Genomic DNA, 18,115 nt, shown 5'->3' with positions numbered 1-18,115 from the left:
CTATCAGGGATTGAAGCTGGGGTGCTCTACCTCTGAGATACATTCCCTGTTCCTTTTTATTTTATTTTCGGGACAGGGTATTGCTAACTTGCCAAGGCTGGCCTGGAACTTGTGATCTTCCTGCCTCAGCCTCCTGTGTTACTGGGATTGCACGTGTGCAGCACATACCCAGCTCAAATAGTTGATTCTTTTCCTTTTCCTTTTTTTTTTTTTTTAAGTGAATCAGGAATGAAACACTGGAAAACACAGAACTGGTTCTGTAAGAGAGACTGAGAAGGTCTCGTCTCCTGTAGATGAGAATTGTAACCCCATCTATGCTCCTGAAACCCAAGAGAGGAATGACCTTCAAGAAGAGGGTAACTGAGTCAAATGCTGTAGAGATCAAGTTGCAGAGGAATTGGAAGATGCTCTTTGGATTTGGCAGTTAGAGTTTTCCCACTGATCTTGGCAAGACCACTTTCACTGACGTAGCAAAGGAAAGAAACAACTTCCATGCCTCGAAGCATGAGAATGACATTCTCTCTTTCTCTCTTCTATTTTGTTTGAAATCTCAACATAATGACTTTTATTGCTGATTCCCTTTGCAAGTCCTTAGTGTAAAAATGCAGCTTATGAGTTTTGCAAATGAGTAAAGCCTTTTCAGAGTTGCCATTCTGTAAGCAACCAACTTTTAAGGGAAAGTTTTTCTTGGAGAATTCCTTAGAGAGGCTAAGGAAGTCATTTAACAGAAAAAGCAACCTGAATCCAGGTAGTGAGAAAACATGGATCTCTGATTCAGCAATGTGAGAATTTATTTTTTTCTTTTTCTACCACTCCCTCTCCTGAACAAGCAGCTACTATGTGGAAAGAATTACGCTTGGTGCTTTGGGGACATAAATAATGAATAAGGCACAATCCTGCCTCACCCCAGCCTATAGTCAAGGAGATTACAAGCCAGTGAAAAAGACAGACAGGTAATCAACCAACCTTAAAATAAGGTGGGCTGCAAGAAATGCTCATAATGGTACAAGTAAAGTTCTATGGGGGCCAACTATAATTCCCCATTTCTCATGAAATGCAGGAAATGACCTTTAAAAACGCAGACACAATTGGGGAGTTCATCGCACCACTAATTACCTCCCTACTCTCCAGACCATAAACTTTTATGCGATCTGTTCTCTGTTCACCTCATTCATACTCATTTATTTTAACAGGCATCCAAATGGCCTATATGTAAAACCTTAACAGACATTAGTGGCAAGGAGAGATTTCGGCTCCACCCTTGGCTTTATTGTGATTCTTTCATTAAACTGAACTTTAATGATGTTTAATACTACCATTTTGACTCTTTTCATTGTTAGTACTAATGTCCTTAAAGCTAAATGCATAGCCTCATGGTTGAGGAGCACACTAAGCCTCCTTCTCCCAGAGCAGATAAACTGGGACACCTAAATATACAGAGCAGCTTCTGAGGAATACTTCTGAATATTTGGATCTGAATAACCTCACGGTGACACCTCCGCAGCTCCTATCCCTTTTAAAGTTCTTTGTAAAGCACCTCCCTTTGAAGGGTCAGCCCACCACAGCATGCTCACACTATTCTCACATGTGCAGTTTTGCTATTTTTAGCCAGGGTCTTTTGGAAAATGAAAATCTCAGGTAGGTTAACTGTAGCCAGAGTGACCCAGAACAGAAGCCAGGTCATGCTTTTTCTTGGCTTCCTTCTGTTATCCTCTCAGGAAACTTTGATTATATTTCAACTAGGAATAGGAAAGAGATTGTCTAAATAAAAAAACATCTCTCCAGCAGGTGGTTAAGTCTTAGGTTCTGGAGTCAGCGTGGCTGGGTCTGGATGCCAACTCTACCATTTATTAGCTCCGTGACCTTGAACCAGTTGTTTATCCTCTAGGCTTCAGCTGGAAAATGATTAAATAAGATACCGCCTATAAAAACTGAGGTTAGTGTTAGACACAGAGTCTTCAAACAATAGTAGCTATTAAAATAATTATTATTGCTATTATCATTGGTACCAAATTGCCCTGGATTACTGCTTATAACACCCTGCCCCACACATGGTAGGCACTCAATGTCTGTTTACTCTTAGCGGATGCTTGGCTAGTTTTTAGCTTAGAATGCAGTGTTTCCAAGAAGTGCTCCTTTTGGCTTTCTCAAAAGTACCCAGAGCATTGGGAAGGTAGCAAAACTATTAATTTTGCAGTACAGTTTCTCAGAGCTCAATATTATTATCATTTTTTCATCCATGTGGAAAGAGAGGGCCGTGGGTATAGGTCAGTTGTAGAGTACTTGCCTAACATGCACAATGCCCTAGGTTAGATCCCCCAGAGAATAAAAGAAAAAAAAAGAAATTATGCAAAAAGAGAGTGTATTATGAGTACATGTATCTTACAGCAGCCTTAGGTGATGTTTTTTTCTCCACCCCACGTTAATACAAATCTGTTTCATTTTCTCAACAATATACCAGTCAGCCTACTTAGCATTTTTCTACCAAAAGTTCCACTTGATATTTTTCAGCTGGGTTCTGGGAGAGAAGTTGGGGCAGTGTTAATGGAAAGTATCAGCACATGAGACAAGGAAAGAATAAACAATATCTCTGTAACACAAATATGACTTTGTGCCCTTTGATAATGGCACTTTCCTTAATAGTAAGAGCCTGGGGAATGTGTGTGTGTGTCTGTCTATCTGTGTGAGCATTCAGTCCATGCATGTTATATTGTACATTTCAACTTTCACAGACAAGTTATAAAACAAGATCAGAAGAATAAGAAAGATGTTTGTTTCTTATGTTTATAGTTTCCCATTTTTATAGTGTGTCAGTATCTATAGATGTCTAAAATTAAGGGATTTTATAAACTTAATAAATGAATACATCCTATTGATATTAATTACTCATATTTCACGTATTTTTCTTTGGCTTTTGGGAGCTATTGCTATATACTTTTATGTTTATAAGAGAACATAAATTATACTGCCAGTGGTTGAAGCATATTTGTTAAATTTTATAACAATTCTTGTGAGCTCATCAAGCCTGTTTATAGAACCATCTTGCCTGTTGTGAATGTGAGACGGACAGGCTTCTTGCCTTTGTGTGTTAGGCTGAGCTTTTTACCCAACTGAACTCCCATAGGTGGAGTTAATGTTGTAAACTTCAGCCTAGATTGTTTATAGGATGGTAGTGGGAATCTAGGCATCTAAATATAAGGGATATATATTCTCACTTTTGGTAATTTAGGACAGTGTTAATGAAATTGACTTTAAAATCTGAATAGAACTTCAACAACAATTATGAAAAAGAATAAGATGAAACTGAATAACAAACTAAACTTCTTTTACTTAACCATCAGTAGTCAGGCACTATAAGCCTACTGTGTGCCCATTATGGAGTTGAGCCTTTTTCTGGGGGGAGGGTGCCAGGGATTGAACTCAGAGACACTCAACCACTGAGCCACATCCCTAGCCCTATTTTGTATTTTCTTTAGAGACAGGGTCTCACTGAGTTGCATAGTGCCTTGCATTGCTGAGGCTGGCTTTGAACTCACAATACACCTGTCTCAGGCTCCTAAATCACTGGGATTACAGGCATAAGCCTCTGTGCCCAGCAGAGTTAAGCCTTTTGGGCAAAGGCAGGATGGAAACAAACTGACATGGGTTCCAATGTGTAGAAGTGGTGGCAGTTGACATTTTAGAGAGTTAATTAACTAGGCCAAAACAAGAAGTATTATTTAATGTTGAATAAAAGGAGAATGGATTTTAAAAGCACCAACAAAACAATTCACTCTTCTCCTAGAACCCCATGTGGTTGGGGTTGCCCCAGGCAATAAGAATCAGCTTCAGGTGATGAAAGAACAGAACATCATGCCAGATGCAGACACGGGGATACCTATGAATATTTCTAAATCAATGACAACTCCTATATACAATAAGTATCAATAGAAACAGTATTTGGCAGATAATAGGCTCCCCTATAGTTCTTGAGTTTAAGTGTTTTCAATAGAAATTTGTTTGCCTCAGTGCTGAGAATTTCTTCAAACCTAAATCCCCAGGTTTATCACCTTTGAACTTCAAAGACAGGGTTCTTGGCTCAGCAGAGTCCTGCTCCTGGTTTTCAGAGCCAAAGGTAGCTTCTCTGTCTCTCCATCTTGATCCAGACTGAATTTGGGAGATGGGTGTTAGCAAGTCAACGCCTTCATCCTTCCACCAATATTTATTATAACAGCTCTGCTTTGTGCTTTCTCTGAGTTCTAAGTATCTTCTCACAGCAGGCAACTGCTCTCTCCCCTGCTCTGTGTCACTGAGCACTAGGATATCATTGCAGCTACAGTAATACTGGCTAAAGGAGAGGGTATAAATCAGATGGGAGTTGACTCTGTGTTAAGCAATATCAGACAAGCACAACAAGCTATGGATTCTATGGAGTGAGAGACCCTGATTTGGATATAGTTTTTCTGTTATCTCTCTTGCTTTAAGACTGCTATTCTGGATTCTGCTACCACATCTGTATTCCATCTAGCAAGTACATGACCTGTCAACTGCACATGGTATTGCCTCTCTCCTTCCACTAGCCATAATCTAGTCATTCAGCCATGGCCAAATGCAAGGGAGGACAAATGTGTACCTTTAACTAGGCAGACATATGTCCAACTAAAACCTCCATTATTTTAGAAGAAATAGAAAACACACCTTTTAACATTCAGGGTTCCTTCATCTTGTAACAAAAATCCCCAGAAGAAAAATACTTTGTTTAATGCATTTTGCCATAGTGACCAGGAGCTAAATGTATAGAGATCCAGGGTATTCACATAGAAAAAAGAAAAACACTTTAAGATAATATTTATCTATAGCTACAGTAATTGTAATGGCTTGTCTTGCTAAAAATTATTATTCCATGTATTCCATTCATGACTTTGGACATTTTGTTTTTTTTGGAAGCAGCGAAAGCCACACATTAGTTTTGGGGTTGACCTTCTCCATCTTCTTGAATCACTGAGAACCCTAAGTGATAAATATTAAGTCCTGAGGCACTTCATATAGAACTAGTGCTGTCCATCCAGACCCAATCAGAATATAACAATATGGTGTTCAACTATTCTGGACAGGCTTTGGCTTAGAAGACTGCTTTTATAGTGACTTGCATTTGCTAAGCTAAATGTTCTTTAGTAAGAAAAACTGTTCAACGGTTAAATTAAAAAAGCTAAAGTCTAATCTATAAAAAGGACACGTCTAATTTTTCTTCCCACAGATGCCTCCAAACTTTGAAATAAAGCAGCTCTACATTTTGTTGATTTTGAGTTCACCAGTTCCTTTCTTTTTATCTGTTGTTTATCCAGTTACTTCCACCTGGCTCTTTCAGTTTCCCCTTCACTTACCCAGACATATAAAAGGCCTAGGGAGTCTTATTTACTTTCTTAGCCACCCTTCCATTCAATATCCCTGCTGTCCTTCAAAGCAGTTTATCTCTCCACGTCCTTCTGGTCAAATCAAATAATGTGTTCAAGTTACATTTCTTAGGATCAAGAACATGTTTACCTGTCACCTAAATTTATTTGAAAAAGGCAGGTTGGCATAGTAATGGTAACCCCTGATTCAAAACAGCTCTGTCTGCTTGTGTATTGGGAAGACACTACAGTTTTCTGAGATTGTGGCACTTTGGGTTATTTGACCTGCAGGTCTACACGATGCCTTGCCAGTAGCACCAGTGAGAAATTTGTGGGAGAGCCTGGACATTGAGTTTCAGGTCATCCTCTAATGTTATCTATCTCCCTGAATTCCTGCTTCTGTCTGCACCATCTTCTAATTCCCTTCCAATAGTCCACTTTGGATCTCTCCTTAATTTATTGAAATCCTAAAATCCTTTTTGTATTTGTCTGTGCAACCTCTTGGGTGTAACATGTTTACTGTCAAATATGTTAAAGTATTCTGTCTTAATTCATCCTCCAGAGAGTATCTTCTGTAAATTACCAAAAAAAAAAAAAAAAAAAAAAAAGTCTTCTAGTTGTAACACTATGGGATTTGGTGGGATAAATTCAGCTCAAGCTTTCACAACACAATATTTAGCAGCTGCAAAGGAAAGGAAGACAAAGCTGCCAGGTTATCCCCAGAAAATCCCAAGACACATATTTTTAACATTTGCAATCTTATTTACATAAATTTGTATGTTCCATTGAAAAGACACTGACTCCAATTATGTAAAATAAAATACTCAATTCCCCTTTATCTGATGGTGAATAATCACACATTCTAGGCCTTCATGCCTGCTACCCAGGGTGATTTCTTTGGCTTCTCTTTTTCTGCTCCAAGAGTTTCCCTCTTTCATTCCTACCCTCTAATATATTATCATTTTGTTCTTTTCGTAGTAGAGTTGGCCCCAAAATATTAGTTTTTCTATTATGAGCTCACCTTGGAATCCTCTTTTTTAACAAATCCCTCCTTTTCTCCATAACAAGGAAACACTGCTCCACCCGCCCCTTCCCCCAATTCAGCTTGGAGTACCAGTGTTTGGGTGGTAGAAATCCCATCTGGGTCCAGTTTTCAGCCTTACACATGAGGGAAGGATCCTGAGAAGATTAATATAGATGTCAATAATCTGACTCAAATGCTGCCTTCCATTGGCGCTTATAATTGAAGGTTGACTCACTTATATTTTCAATGTCATTTCTCCTCTCCAGGTGGATGGATGGATATCAGAGTTATTGCAAAATAAATTCATTAGAATAATTCACAGAAAGTGTAGGAAGCCCAGAAGCCAGAGCTTTGAGAAAAGAGAAAGCAAGAGTCTCCATTGGGAGCAATCTCACTCAACCCAAGACAGGCCTTGTGACATGACACAGAAGGCTTACCTGCAAACCACTACTACAGGGGCACAGGAGGTCCAGAGGATCATACACAAAAATAATGTCACTGAACCAAGAGTGGTCATATAGCTCTTGATTCACTTCTTTCCTCTGAAAAGCATTCTAAAAAGTCACTCCCTAACAATTTTATGCGGTGGTTCATGTTCTCTACCAGGTGTAGGAAACTGCTTTGTAAACTCAAGACCATCTATTGGATTGAAATGCAATTTAGTCAAGAGTGACCTCTCAGAGGTACATGGATTTCTGACCTTAGCCTTTGAAATGGCTTCTCTCCCTCCCCATCAGCAATGTAGTGGTCTATTTGGGGCCCGTGTCAACAAAGTCAAATATGCAGGGCCAAGGGGACAGCAGCGGGGTCAAGCAGTGAATGTTGGAACAGTGGCCAACATATTTTGTGACATTCAGGGAGTGTTGTGTTGGTTGGTTGGTTGGTTTCATATTTGAGCCAAATGCTACTCCTCTCACTTTGAACTGAAGTCAGCAGAAGAGAAGTGCAAACCTCCACTGACCACAAAGTACAGAAGCACAGTCTAGGAAGCTGGGTGGTTCCCCTGCTGTGCCTGCAGAATGCTGGCCATGCTGATGCAGGCGAGAGGAGGCTTCTTGTTCACTAGGGATTTCACCCTCTGCCTGCAGTTGCCGGCAAGAATTGCAGCCAGGGCAAAATTATCAGAAATTCGCTGGGAAAATAGATTCATCTCCTTTAAAAACTGCAAAAATGGATTCAGCCCACACTATCCCACTTAAAGAATTCTTATTTTTTTTCTTCCTTTTCCAGTGACTATGCTTCATCCTAGATGTTGGATCATGTGTGGTCTGAGGATGCATCAGTAGTAAAGGACAGGAAGGAGGTGGGGACCCTAGGAATACTGTGCTCCTTCTGCTAAAGGTATACCTGAAAAGTGTCCTTTAGCTACTCAGCAGAGTTCTGCTTTTCTTTTTGAAATACACCACTTCCTTCTCCCATTTATTGAGTTAAGTGAATTGGGAATGTGTTTTCTCTAAACTTAATATTCAGTTTTTCATTTATTTATTCATTCAATTTATTTGTATATCTAAGAGTGCTTAGATACACAGCAAACAAAATAGGTAAAAAAAAATTCTTACTCTCGTGAATTTATATTCAATTATTTAATCTTTATGATAGATAGGCCACGAGGCAGGTCTGTTATGGTGCCCTTTTCAGAGGGAACTTGCTAAAAGTCATACAGCCAGTGGAAGGCTAAGTGGGGAAGTGAACCCAGTAGGCTGGCTCCAGAGAGCCCATATTCTTCCCATCAGACTCTACACTCCCTGGTGGGACTGATGGCTGTGACTTCTAGTTCAGAAGAACAGAAGGTCAGGCACACATCTGTAAGTTTTAGAGGTAAAGTCTATAATCCACAAGATGGTTTAATGACAAAAAAAAATTATTTAAACAAAATATTGTGTGTGAATTTCCCACTTTGAGGGTCATACTTAAATGCAATCTGTTTCCTTCGAACAAGCTCTGATAGGCAGGGGAGGATCGGCCAAACAGCTGAAAGACCAGAAGATTGGAGGATGCCATTGGTTTGCAAGTAGAGGCAGGTGCTGGGGTGAGGGAATCTCATATCAAGAATTCTCAAGCTCAAAAGTTTACCTCAGGCATCATTAGCACCAACCAAATAGTTCACATTTGGGATTTTTCTCAGACAGCTTTATGAGCTCAATTTGATTATTTCACTTAAATAAAATCAAGATAAAAGATAAAATAACAGTCAATCTGCTCAAAGCATACTGTTCAACAAGAAATAGAGGCATTCTTACTTTGCTTACTGGCTTCTCAATCAGAGGGTTTGCAAAGCAAACTGGAGCTAGGCTGCTGTACACAGAAGGTTTCCATTGTTGCTCCTGTAGTTAAGAAAACAGAGAAAGAGATTTCAGGGACTTGGCTGACTTTCTGCTGCTGGGAGCCATTTCCCTGCTGCTCACAATAGTGCCTCAAGCACTTGAACTCCACATTTGTCACTTGAAATACCTGAGTCAGCGTTTTTGCATAGCCCTTCAGTCTACAGCCTATGCAAACCCATTTAACCTTGTACAGAGACAGATTACAAAACCATTTATGACATTCTGAAGGAATTAATATACCCATGTTGACAGCAATTCAGGATATTTTCAGCTTTATCTGTTAAGGTATTTTTCTAGAACATAAGTTAGATTAAAAGAATTTAAAAAAAATGACTTTCCTAATATCTCATTCCCTAAAAACAATGACCACAGGTCAACCTCTGATTTTTAAACCTTTGATTCTGAATGGGATGATTTCCAAAGTTCTTTACCTACTATTCAGAATCCTCCCAAAGAACTCTTACTACTTTTTCAACTTCAGCTCCAACTTAACCTTACAATTTACCCAATAACTCATGCAAGACTGGTCAATGTATTTTTTTAAATGGTCTCCAATTTGTATCTTTGTTTATGCTGTTCCTGGTTCCTAAAAATATACTTCTTCAATATCTGCCTGTGAATTCCTACCTGTCCTATAAAGTCCAGTTCAACTTCCCTAGGAAACATTTTCCTATGTTCCTCCACTTCTGACTAGAGTCACAATAAATTTCTCCCTACCACAGAGTCCCATGGTACTATTCTTAGAGTACTTATCACTATGTGAGCCACCTGGGATGAAAATCATGTTTCGGTATTTCTTAGCCTTTATAATTTAGCACAGGGTAATTTTTAAAAAGTTTCTAATTAGAGTAAATTTTCTTTGGTTAACTGATCTCTTCCTGCATGTCTTTATTAAGATCCAATTGTCTCCAATCCCAGTTCCAATCTCACCACCCATATTTTTCATCCTCTCTTTCAATCTTGTTAGAAGAGTCATCAAGAGGAGAAAAAAAAATGAAAATTTAACTGTACATATCAACAAACCCCATAAAATAAAAATGAACTTTAATAATAAATCAGCAAATATTGACCCATCCCCACCTCCTGCTGCTCATTAATTGGCTGTGTTATTCGAAGTAAAGGAAGATTTTTCAGTGATCTTAGCAAAGGAATGGAGTATAAGCTTCTGGACTCTCTACTCCTGCTGTTACTAATTATCTTACCCTGCCCCCAATGGGGCAAATTACTTATTCTCTCCACCAGGGTGGCCCTGCCTATAAATGTGGTTTGCATTATTTACACACATCTCACAGGGTATTTTGAGACTAATTGCAGAGATATCCATGGCCTAGAAAGGCAAAGCATAACCCCTGGGGAGAGGGCCCTGCAATTTACCCTTAAGAGAAGTCATTCAAACCTCTGACTTCTTCCCAGAATCTGAAAACAGGGGCTATAGTTGGATTCCTAAAGATGTGGATTGCTGTCCATTAGGAGTTAAACCAAGACCAGCAACTCATTTCGCAGGTCATGTTCCAGCTGTCAAAGTGTAATTACCATCAAACCCCACTGGCGCAGGTTCCAACCATATTAGTGAATGCATGAATGAAAGTTCCAAAAGATCGAATTACCAACTTCCACCTTCCAAAGATAAAAGGACATTGAATGGCACCAGGGAAAAGGCCAAATTATGTCAACTTAAGACTACAATTTTTTTTTTTAATGAAAATAACAGTTGCCATGTTGATGATAGGGAAACATGATTCTGTGTTGAGCATGTCAATCTGCAGAAGCAGTAGATGAATCCGAAGAACTTTGCCCTTTAGTCTGAGGCTTGTCCAGTTGCTATGGCAACATGTAACTAGCTTTCTCAGGAGGTTGTGCATCCTGATTTTCTTTAGACCAAACAATCCCTTGATAAGTTCACACTGGGTATACTTAAGACCAAAACAGCACAGTAGTTGCAAAACAGATTTCTTACTTGTAAATTATTTATTTGGTGGCAAAATACATTATGAGTCTGGACCACATAGAAAGGTAACTTCTGAAATAATGGGTTCATACGTAAGGCATTAGACTAGTGGTAGGCATACAGTTATTATTAAACAGTGTTTCCCTTTTCCTTTCCCTCCCATCCTCATTTCAGGCTTTCCCTATGGGTTTTTATTATTCTGGTTTGGATGACTGGCATTATTTACCTTTTGTTCCCCACTAACTCACCATTTGCTGAATATGGGAGTCTGGATGCTGAGGTTGGGCTTGGAACAAGGAGAGGAGTTACAGAATTAGAGAAAGGTTGTTGAAGCCCCAGGCATATCAGCCATCCTCTACAGATCTCTGCAAAATGAGAGCAATTGTTGCCCCTGTATCTTCTTCTCATGATAACTTCAGAGCACTTTAAAATTGGTACACAACTTCTCAGAGATTTCCACATGAAAGGGGCTTAGGGTAATTTTTCTAAGATTAGCTCTTAAAAGAAGAAAAAGCTGTTGTGAAGACCTTGAACTGTAATGACAACCTTTAGTGTTTATCCTGGTGCCTGAAATATAATGACAATTCCTGGTACAAAAGGACAGAAATAATTTAGATTTTTTTGAGGTGGAAAGATATGGGGATCATCTGATAGGTTCTGCTAGAATGACTGAGCAGTCCAGGTGGTGTCTGCTTAGGGATACATTGACTGAGGCAGCTCAAACAATCCTACCTACTCAGAAGGAAAGAAAGTGTCCTTCCTCAGAAATCTTGATCTTATACTGTATATAAAGAAGGGACATTTATATCTATCAATGGCCCCACCCTGTTTTCCACACACCTTGAACCTTGGAACAATTGTGTTCTATTTTGAGATGGAAGCAGCTTCTACCTGTCACTCATTGTCTATTGGGAGCAAACATTTATTGAGATTTCTTGTATCTGCAGAGTACTTTAAAAATCTGTTAACAAAGCACTTCAGTTGCCCCTTCAACTGCTCAAAAGCCACAAACTGTTTCTGGGACCTAGATGTGGAGGGAACTGTGACATTTCAAACACACTGTGGGAAAAGAGGAAGGAGAAAGTTCCTGAAGCAGGATGTGATCTAGATAACCGCCATTGCCCCAGGCCCTGCTCTCAGGCCCCCTGCTCTGGTTGTGGTGGCCAACCAACAGGGATTTGGGCTTGCTCCACCCATTGCAGCTGGAGTTCCTTTCTTGGAAGGGTCAAGCACACAGATGCAGAGGTGAGGTGGCCTTGGAAAAAAGAGGAGGACTGGGTGGAGGGCGTCTTGCTGTTGACTCACAGGGGCTTGACCAGACTTCCTCCCTTTTTCTACAGTTTTGGTGAACTTGAGTAAACTGTACATACTGCTACATTTTCCTCCTTCCTTTTCGACTATTATCACAGACATTTGAGCAGTGAGAGAAGGTCACAGGGGGAACAGCTCACAAGCAATCCTGTTTTTGAGTTTTCTAGGCAGGATCTTGTTAGAGGCTAGCCTGCTTATGCATTCTCCAGCACCTCCCTTAGTACCCATTTCCCTTAAATGCTCTGCTAAATTTTTGCATTTAAATTTCCATTTCCTGTATGTTTTACATGCTGATTTTTAAAATGTCCCTTGGGCATTTGCCTTTCTTCCCAATGTTTTATATATCTTCTGAACCACCTGTGCCTATCACAAGGCTACCATTACACAGAGCATTAAAACAAATACTGTTGCAACACTGCACGTTAGTGGGCTCCTGAAAGGAGGCACGTTCCCCTCACCATCCCCGCGTGTCTCTGAGTTGCCTGCTGCCTTTGTCCAAATGCATGTGTGTTCAGCTAGAACACCACTTGGTATCATACCCCGGTGACCACTTACCATCACATGTTACATGTTCTCTATTTTTTACAGTCTTTGGGTTTATAAGATTTAGCCACTACACAATGTTCCCTCAACAAAGTAGATTAGATTGTGTTGATATCTTGATTTATATTTCTGTTTTTTTCCATGTAACTAAAAAAAATTTTTCCCTGTCTTTTGAATCATTGTTTAGAGTATGTTTCCAAAAAGACATAAACATTTTTACACCTTTGGTTAGTTACTATGTAGTCATTACTTTTCAAAAGGTTTGGATAAGTTTCCACAGCTCTCTAATACACAGCATACATACATAGTGTACATATCGAAGTACATTACTCAACACACACACATTGACTCTTTTGTTTTCTTAACAGCAAACCCATGAGGAATCACCATAATTAACTTCATATTTATAGAAGACACTAAGAGCCACAGAGGTTAAGTAATTCTTTGTCAGATGACCAATGTCCCTTTTGGGGCGTCTTTGGCTTCAAGTGCCTGCTGTACCCAGTTCTTCCCTGGTTTCAGTGAGTAATTGATGACTCTTTGTCTATCCTGTACTTCTTCAGCTTGTGTCACAGTGCAAGAAGGAATGTGGAGTCATAAACATGGGATCAACTTATAGCTCTGCACTTACTAGCTGTGAGATGCTGAGTAAGCTGCTGAACCTTGCTAAGCCTCAGTTTCCCCAAATGTAAAATGGGATAATACCTACATCATAGGCTTATTTGAAGGATTTAAATTGAAATTCAGCTCAGCAAAGAAACTTACATTTTTAAAAAATGCTATTATTTTTTCACTTAAAGAAAGTTTTTTTTTTGTCATTATTCCTTGTATTATTTTCCAGAGCAAACTAGCAAATGTCTAGGAGTCTTTATTATAGTTTAGTATGTAGATTTCCTTCTCTATTGTCAATCAGCAATCTAGAACTTAATTTAATTCAATGCTGTTAGTAAGGATTTTTAATTATTAGTATTAACACATTCTAATTGTACAAATTAATGAATTTCACTGTGACATTTACATACATGCATATGTTGTGCCTATAGAATTTTTTTTATTTTAAAAATTTGTTCTAATTAGTTATACATCATAGTAGAATGTATTTTGACATATTATATATATATGGAGTATAACTTTTCATTCTTCTGGTTGATGTAGAATTACATTAGTTACATCTATGAGAATTTTTATATAAAATATTTATAAGTAAACTAGAATTTTATCAAAACATTTAAATAATGATTGTAATAATTATAAAAGCTACAGATACATTGTTTAGAAATTTATTAAATAAGCTTAAACAGGCATGTTTATTTTTAAATTATAAGCAATATTCAACATTTATATATTATAAATCAAAACTATAAATATAAATTTATTTAAAATAAAACTTTTATCAGGCACAGTGGTACACACCTGTAATTCTAGCATCTCAGGAGGCTGAGACAGGAGGATTGTGAGTTCAAAGCCAGCCTCAGCAACTTAGCAATGCCCTAAGCAACTCAGTGAAACCCTGTCTCTAAATAATATATAAAAAAGGGCTGGGATGTTTTGTTTAGTGGTTAAGCACCCCTGAGTTTGATCCCTGGTACCAAAGCAAAACAAAACAACAACTTATACCATTAACATTCATAAAACTAATATTTAAAATATTTCTTAAAAGCAATAAATTATGAGTTAATTTAATAAGCACAGGTTTATGAATGTCAATGCTTTTAAAATAAGTATGTCTGCCTCTAAGGACCTTATAAATAAGTTAATCATGATGCAGTAGAAAGCACTGTCCTCCTACTCTGAAGACCTGGATTTGAAAACTGGCTTTGACACTTGATATGAAACCTTTTGGGGGTTCCACTTCTTCATCAGTAAAAGTACTGTATAGAGTACTTGCATATAAATATAAATAAATATATATATATATATATATATATATATATATACACACATACTTGAATATATAAATATATATATAAATGTATATACACACATATATAGTGATATATATATATATATATATATATATATATACACACACACACACACACACACATATAGATAATACTTGATGCATATATACAGAGTACTTAAATATATATATAATCCAGTAAGGCATTGTATCTGAAAACAATCACCAAATTTCGATACATTTAAAAAGAGATGTTTAAAATTTCCTGATCTTTTTGGAATGCCAAAACCAAGTCATGTGCTAGTTATGCCACCCAAAAGTTCATAGAACTGTAGTACATACACTCTTAAGTCCTCCAGGAGTTAGAAAAGGTAAATGAAATTAAAATGTGAAGCTACCAATTCAAACATGAGAAAACATCACACAGGAGAAATATTTCTCCATAGTTTCCAAATGTCTCTGAAGGTCAACTTCATACTGGAAATGATCCCAAAAGTATGAGCTCTAGAGGGTTCAAATCTAAATCAATCATAATAACAGTGATTTCAACAGGAGGGAGGGGGACAGACAATGGGAGGGAGGGAACCAAATGTGCTACAACCTGTGACTCTATATATTGGAACAATTTGGAGACCTGCGCCGAATTCGGGTAAAGTTATGAATGGATCAGAGGCAAGTTATGGGTTAGGTCCCTTCAAAATTCATGTGCTGAAGTCCTAATCCATGTAGTACACCTCATGAAGTGGATGTATTTGGATGCAGAGTTTAAAGTGGTAATAAAATGACATCATACGATGCACTCTAATGCAATTTGACGGGCACCCTTAAAAAGAGATTAGGATAAAAATACATGCCTAGGGAAGACAACGGGAAGAGACAGGGAGAAGACAGCTGCCTACCAGCCAAGAGGGGAGGCCTCAGAAAGAATCAACCCTATCTATACCTTGATTTCAGACATCTGGCTAAGAAGAGGCTTGAAGAAATGAAGGAAAAAATTTATTATATAAGCCACCCAGTCTGGGTACTTTGTTATGGCATCCTTACAAAGTATTCTAGCAAATAAGAGCCTCAATGTCAATGGGAAGGGCTTTGGGGGCAGAAGTCAGTCAGCGTAGAAAAGATTGCCAAATGGATTGAGAGGGTGCTGCAGTGACCAGCGACAAAGGTAGGGTTTGCACAACAGCACTGAGCAGGCATTGAGGACATAAAGGTGTACAAGATGCTGTCTTACCCTCAAGGGCTCCCCAAGCCTAGGAGGGGAAAGGTAAATAAGTAATATTTAAGGTGGTAGTAAAGATTTAGGATATCTCTATAGTATAGTTTAAAGTCTGGTATTGGGATGCCTCCTGCTTCACTTTTCTTGCTAAGGATTGCTTTGGCTATTCTGGGTCTCTTATTTTTCCAAATGAATTTCATGATTGCTTTTTCTATTTCTATGAAGAATATCATTGGGATTTTAATAGGAGTTGCATTAAATCTGTATAACGCTTTTGGTAGTATGGTCATTTTGACAATATTAATTCTGCCTATCCAGGAGCATGGGAGAGCTTTCCATCTTCTGAGGTGTTCTTCAATTTCTTTCTTTAGTGTTCTGTAGTTTTCATTGTAGAGGTCTTTCACCTCTTTTGTTAGATTGATTCTCAGGTTTTTGGTTGTTTTTTTTTTTTTGAGACTTGTGTGAATGGGGTAGTTTTCCTAATTTCTCTTTCAGTGGATTCATTGCTGATGTATAGAAGTGCATTTGATTTATGGTGTGATTTTATATCCTATTACTTTGTTGAATTCATTTATTAGTTCTAGAAGTTTTCTGGTGGAACTTTTTGGATCTTCTAGATATAGAATCAGGTCATCAACAAAAACTGATAGTTTGAGTTTTTCTTTACCTATTTGTATCCCTTTAATTTCTTTCTTTCTGTCTAATTGCTCTGGCTAGAGTTTCAAGGATGATGTTGAATAGAAGTGGTGAAAGAGGACAGTCTTGTCTTGTTCCAGTTTTTAGAGGGAATGCTTTAAAGTTTTCTCCATTTAGAGTGATGCTGGCCTTGCATATATAGCTTATACGATCTTGAGGTACGTTCCTACTATACCTAGTTTTTCTAGTGTTTTGAACATGAAGGTGTGCTGTATTTTGTCAAATTCTTTTTCTGCATCTGTTGAGAAGATCATATGATTCTTGTTTTTAAGTCTATTAATATGAGAAGTTTACATTAATTGATTTCCATATGTTGAACCAATCCTGCATCCCTGGGATGAACCCCACTAGATCATGGGGCACTTTTTAATACGTTTTTTTATGCGAGTTGCCAGGATTTTAGAATCTATATTCATTAGGGATATTGGTCTGAAGTTTTCTTTCCTTGATGTGTCTTTGTCTGGTTTTGGTATCAGGGTGATATTGGCCTCATAAAATGAGTTTGGAAGGGTTCCCTCCTTTTCTATTTCATGGACTACTTTGAAGCATTTGATGTTAATTCTTCTTTGAAAGTCTTGTAGAACTGAGAATCCATCTGGGTCTGGGCTTTTCTTGGTTGGTAGGCTTTGGATGGCATTTTCTATTTCATTACTTGAAATTGATCTGTTTAAATCATGTATGACCTCCTCATTCAAATTGGGTAGATCATATGTCTCTAGAAAATTGTTGATGTCTTCGATATTTTCTATTTTATTAGAGTATAAATTTTCAAAATATATCGAATTATCTTCTGTATTTCAGACATGTCCATTGTGATACTTCCTTCTTCATCTCATTTTTTAGTAATTTGAGTTTTCTCTCTTTTTTTCTTCATTAACATGGCTAAGGGTTTTTCTATTTTACTTATTTTTTAATTTTTTTTTAGAAATTTATTGGTTGCTCAAAACATTACATTGATCTTGACACATCATATATCATGCATTTGTTTCAAATGGGGTATGAATTCTTATTATTCTCCTGTGTACAGATTGCAGAATCATGTTGATTATACAGCCACGTTTATACATACTGCCAAACAAGTGTCTGTTGTATTTTCTATTTTACTTATTTTTTTTCAAAAAAACAACTTTTTGTTTTGCCAATTTCTTCAATTTTCTTTTGTTTTGATTTCATTGGTTTCAGCTTTGATTTTAATTATTTCCTGTCTTCTACTGCTTTTGGTATTAATTTATTCTTCTTTTTCAAGGGTTTTGAGATGTAGTATTAGGTCATTTATTTGTTGACTTTTATTTTTTTAATGAATGCTTTCAATGCAATAAACTTTCCTCTTAGTACTGCCTTCATAGTGTCCCAGAGATTTTGATATGCTGTATCAGTGTTTTCATTTACCTCTAAGAGTTTTTTTTATTTCATCCTTGATTTTTTCTATTATCCATTCATCATTGAATAGTGTATTATTTAGTCTCCATTTGTTAGAGTAGCTTCTATTTTTTTTTATTTTGTCATTGATTTCCAATTTTATTCAATTTTGATCTGATAGAATGCAGGGTATTATCTTTGTTTTTTTGTATTTACTAAGAGTTGCTTTGTGGCCTAAGATATGGTGTATTTTAGAGAAGGAGCCATGTGCTGCTGAGAAGAAAGTACTTTGTTTGTTGATGGATGAAATATTCCATATATGTCTATTAAGTCTAAATTATTGATTATATTATTTATTCTATAGTTTCTTTATTTAGTTTTTGTTTGAAATATCTGTCTAGTAGTGAGAGGTGTGTTAC

The 18,115-nt window shown here is 37.5% G+C and overlaps 1 protein-coding gene and 1 long non-coding RNA gene across 10 annotated transcripts in view; one reads left to right on the top strand and one right to left on the bottom strand.

Moving 5' to 3' along the window:
- The window catches only part of Rasgef1b (RasGEF domain family member 1B), a 560,746-nt gene that overhangs the window by 128,992 nt on the left and 413,639 nt on the right, over positions 1-18,115 (bottom strand). For all 3 annotated transcript variants that reach the window (XM_058573842.1, XM_058573843.1, XM_058573844.1), the window contains one exon: positions 8,637-8,720. In XM_058573842.1, the coding sequence (XP_058429825.1) occupies positions 8,637-8,720 (84 nt within the window). The remainder of the gene's footprint in view (positions 1-8,636; positions 8,721-18,115) is intronic.
- The window catches only part of LOC124081784 (uncharacterized), an 84,805-nt gene that overhangs the window by 57,155 nt on the left and 9,535 nt on the right, over positions 1-18,115 (top strand). Inside the window, exon 5 of one of the 7 annotated variants that reach the window (XR_006848121.2) lies at positions 12,891-13,043. The exons of 5 other annotated variants lie outside the window; for them this stretch is intronic. This is a non-coding gene — a long non-coding RNA (uncharacterized LOC124081784). Of the gene's footprint in view, positions 1-7,626; positions 7,738-12,890; positions 13,044-18,115 lie in introns of all 7 variants that reach the window. One more of the 7 variants, XR_006848122.2, reaches the window with a different exon arrangement.

This window comes from Marmota monax, unplaced genomic scaffold, assembly GCF_021218885.2.
Source record: "Marmota monax isolate L192 unplaced genomic scaffold, Marmota_monax_Labrador192_F-V1.1 WCK01_AAM20220418_F8-fsc00398, whole genome shotgun sequence".
Lineage (NCBI taxonomy): Eukaryota > Metazoa > Chordata > Mammalia > Rodentia > Sciuridae > Marmota > Marmota monax.
Note: the sequence above shows the minus strand (reverse complement) of the source record. Positions and strands in the feature narration are given on the sequence as shown.